General features: G+C 40.8%; 1 protein-coding gene across 1 annotated transcript in view; it reads right to left on the bottom strand.

Moving 5' to 3' along the window:
* The window catches only part of UTP6 (UTP6, small subunit processome component), a 29,258-nt gene that overhangs the window by 5,772 nt on the left and 20,810 nt on the right, over positions 1–2,676 (bottom strand). The window contains exons 16-18 of the mRNA XM_019517009.1: positions 804–913; positions 651–717; positions 289–361 (exon numbers count right to left, since the gene is read on the bottom strand). Of these exons, the coding sequence (XP_019372554.1) occupies positions 289–361; positions 651–717; positions 804–913 (250 nt within the window). The remainder of the gene's footprint in view (positions 1–288; positions 362–650; positions 718–803; positions 914–2,676) is intronic.

The raw sequence follows: 2,676 nt of genomic DNA, 5'->3' as shown, positions 1-2,676 counted from the left end.
AGGTGTATGAAAGATTTAAAGTCTAAAAGCTCTTCATGCTTTTATTCTAGCCTACATGAGAATTGTCCCTTTTCACGTGAGTTCTTCAAGCGGATGATCCAAATAGAAAAAGAGCAAGTAAGTGTTACAAATCAATTTGGAATCTCATTGTGAAGAATGTAAGTTATTCCTGTGGAACTGGATAGGAAGCAGTGGTTGTATGAGTAGCATTATCAGGCTGCCCTTTGCATATTAATAGTCACATGGGCAGAAAGATTATGGTGGCATGTAAGAAGAAAGCAGCCTTACCAGAATCTGCAGAACCAAACTCTCTCAAAGCACGTTCATAGTACTCTCTCAGATTAGACATCTTGCAAGATTCCTAACAAAGAAAATTGGAAAAGATCATTTCCTGTGTATGGAAGTGAATCTGTAGCATAATTAGATGCAAAGAAACAATGTCCTGCTAATTCTACGTGCATACATATCCAAGACTAAGTACCATGCAACTCAGCCTAAAATTACATGCAAGGAGTTTATTTTAAAAGACAAATATGAACTGATTACAACCTAATTACATGCTACTCATACAACCACTGCTTCCTATCCAGTTCCACAGGAATAACTTACATTCTTCACAATGAGATTCCAAATTGATTTGTAACACTTACTTGCTCTTTTTCTATTTGGATCATCCGCTTGAAGAACTCACGTGAAAAGGGACAATTCTCATGTAGGCTAGAATAAAAGCATGAAGAGCTTTTAGACTTTAAATCTTTCATACACCTATTTGGACATTCAGGTTTCAGATTGTTATTTTTTACCTGGTAAAGACTTTCTTTGCTTTCTTATACCCGCCAGTCCTGTAGGCCCAGTCAAGGTACTTCTCTTTCATGGTTACAGAGACAGCTGGCACAGTGATAAGTAAGGATCTCTGCAAGTTAAAACACACATGTTCTTTGCTACAATCAAAAAGTAACTATAGGGAGCTACACCAAACACAGCTTGTCCAGTTACTTGTCTGCGTTCTCAATTACTTTAGCATCAGAACCTCACTTTCAAGTACAGGCAGTCCTCAACTTTACGACGTTTGAGTTGCAATAAACGGCACTTAAAATGTTTATAAATGGACACCCCATTTCGACTTTCCAGTGTTGGTTTCGACTTTACAATGCCATCTCCCTGACTTCCTGACTCAAGACGCTCGATCTGACGCAACGCCATGCCAGTGAACAAGTTTGCTGTGCTGCCCATCTCCCTGTGCTGATCCGCCTCACTACACATCTCCCTGACTCAAGACATTCAGTTGCTGTTCCAACACCATTTTTATGTGGTGATGTTTTAGGTCAATATGATTGAAAAACAGGTATCAGGCCTTGGTTCAGGAACCAATCCCTCATTTATAACATTGTTCCTATGGGAAAAAATCAGTTCCAAGTTACACCATAGAATCAATGAGTCAGAAGGGACCTAGACATCCAGTCTGACCCCCCGCCGTGGGCAGGAAGGGACCTAGACAGATCATCTAGTCTGACCACTGGGGGTGGGGGGGGGTCATAAGACCCCAGCCAGGTGCCTATCCAGTCTCCTCTGGAAGATTTCCAGGGAAGGTGAGAGCACCACCTCTCGGGGAGCCTATTCTAGGCTCTCGCCACCTTTACACTGAAGGGTGGCCATTTACAGTGAAGGGTGGTCGAAATTACCATTTAGACTTAAGACGTGGTTTTCAGGAACCAATAGGTGTCGTAAGTCCAAGGACTGCCTGTATTAGAAGAACGCAACCTGTGGAGAGTAGCAACACTAACAACATGCAGGACTTTTCAAATACAACTGCTCAGTCTAGAATAGAACTACATTTCTTCCCTTCCATTATTAAAGTAGGTTTAAGGAACATTTCCATAGTCCTTTTAATCTTAAAGATCTCAAAAGTGCTCTACAAACTAAGATCCCATGAAAAGCAAAGCAACTTACATAACAGATAGACAAATTAAGAAGCAGACTTTTTTTTTTTTTGCTCTGAGATTACCCAACCCTAATTTTTTTGCTTGAATCTTCTCCTATTAGTGTTAACATTTTAAGGCATTACATTGGGCGCAATAAAATCTATTTTAAAACCTCTGGCTGAAACTTGGACAAAAAATGTAGCCCACAAAGAATCAGAGCTATTTTAAAGGGTCTTACGAAGTGCCTGAGTGACAAGAGTTTAAGTCCTATTTTCAGAAGCAACTTGAGTGCTTGAAAGCTTAAATCCAACTGATTTGCAGAGACACTGAGGTATTTAATTCCCTTTTAAAAAACTACCTAAAGTTGGAATGCAAGGCAGTTGAAAACTAGGGGGCAAATGAAGGAAATAAAAAAAGGGTTGAATGTCATTTAGCACTCCCTGTGGACTCTTCCAGTCCATGACATATTAGCTAGCTTCCTAGCCCATTTCACACAAGGAAAGAAATGAAGGGTACGTCTACGTGGCACCATACAGGACCATATGGCAATACCAGAGCTAGCTGAACACTAGAAGCACAACAGTTGTGTTCGCATGCTGACTCCCCAATTTACATATTTTGCTTCACAGCAATGCCAATTAGCCCCAGGTGAGTACCATGCTACCACAGCTACACAGGACTCATGGTAACCCAAGCTAACTCATTCAGAACAAACCCCTGAACTGTACAGTGTAGTTGTAACCCTGTACAGCCA

The sequence above is a fragment of the Gavialis gangeticus genome, unplaced genomic scaffold (assembly GCF_001723915.1).
Source record: "Gavialis gangeticus isolate Ggan-Ray unplaced genomic scaffold, GavGan_comp1, whole genome shotgun sequence".
NCBI lineage: Eukaryota > Metazoa > Chordata > Crocodylia > Gavialidae > Gavialis > Gavialis gangeticus.
This window is presented reverse-complemented; position numbering and strand designations above follow the sequence as displayed.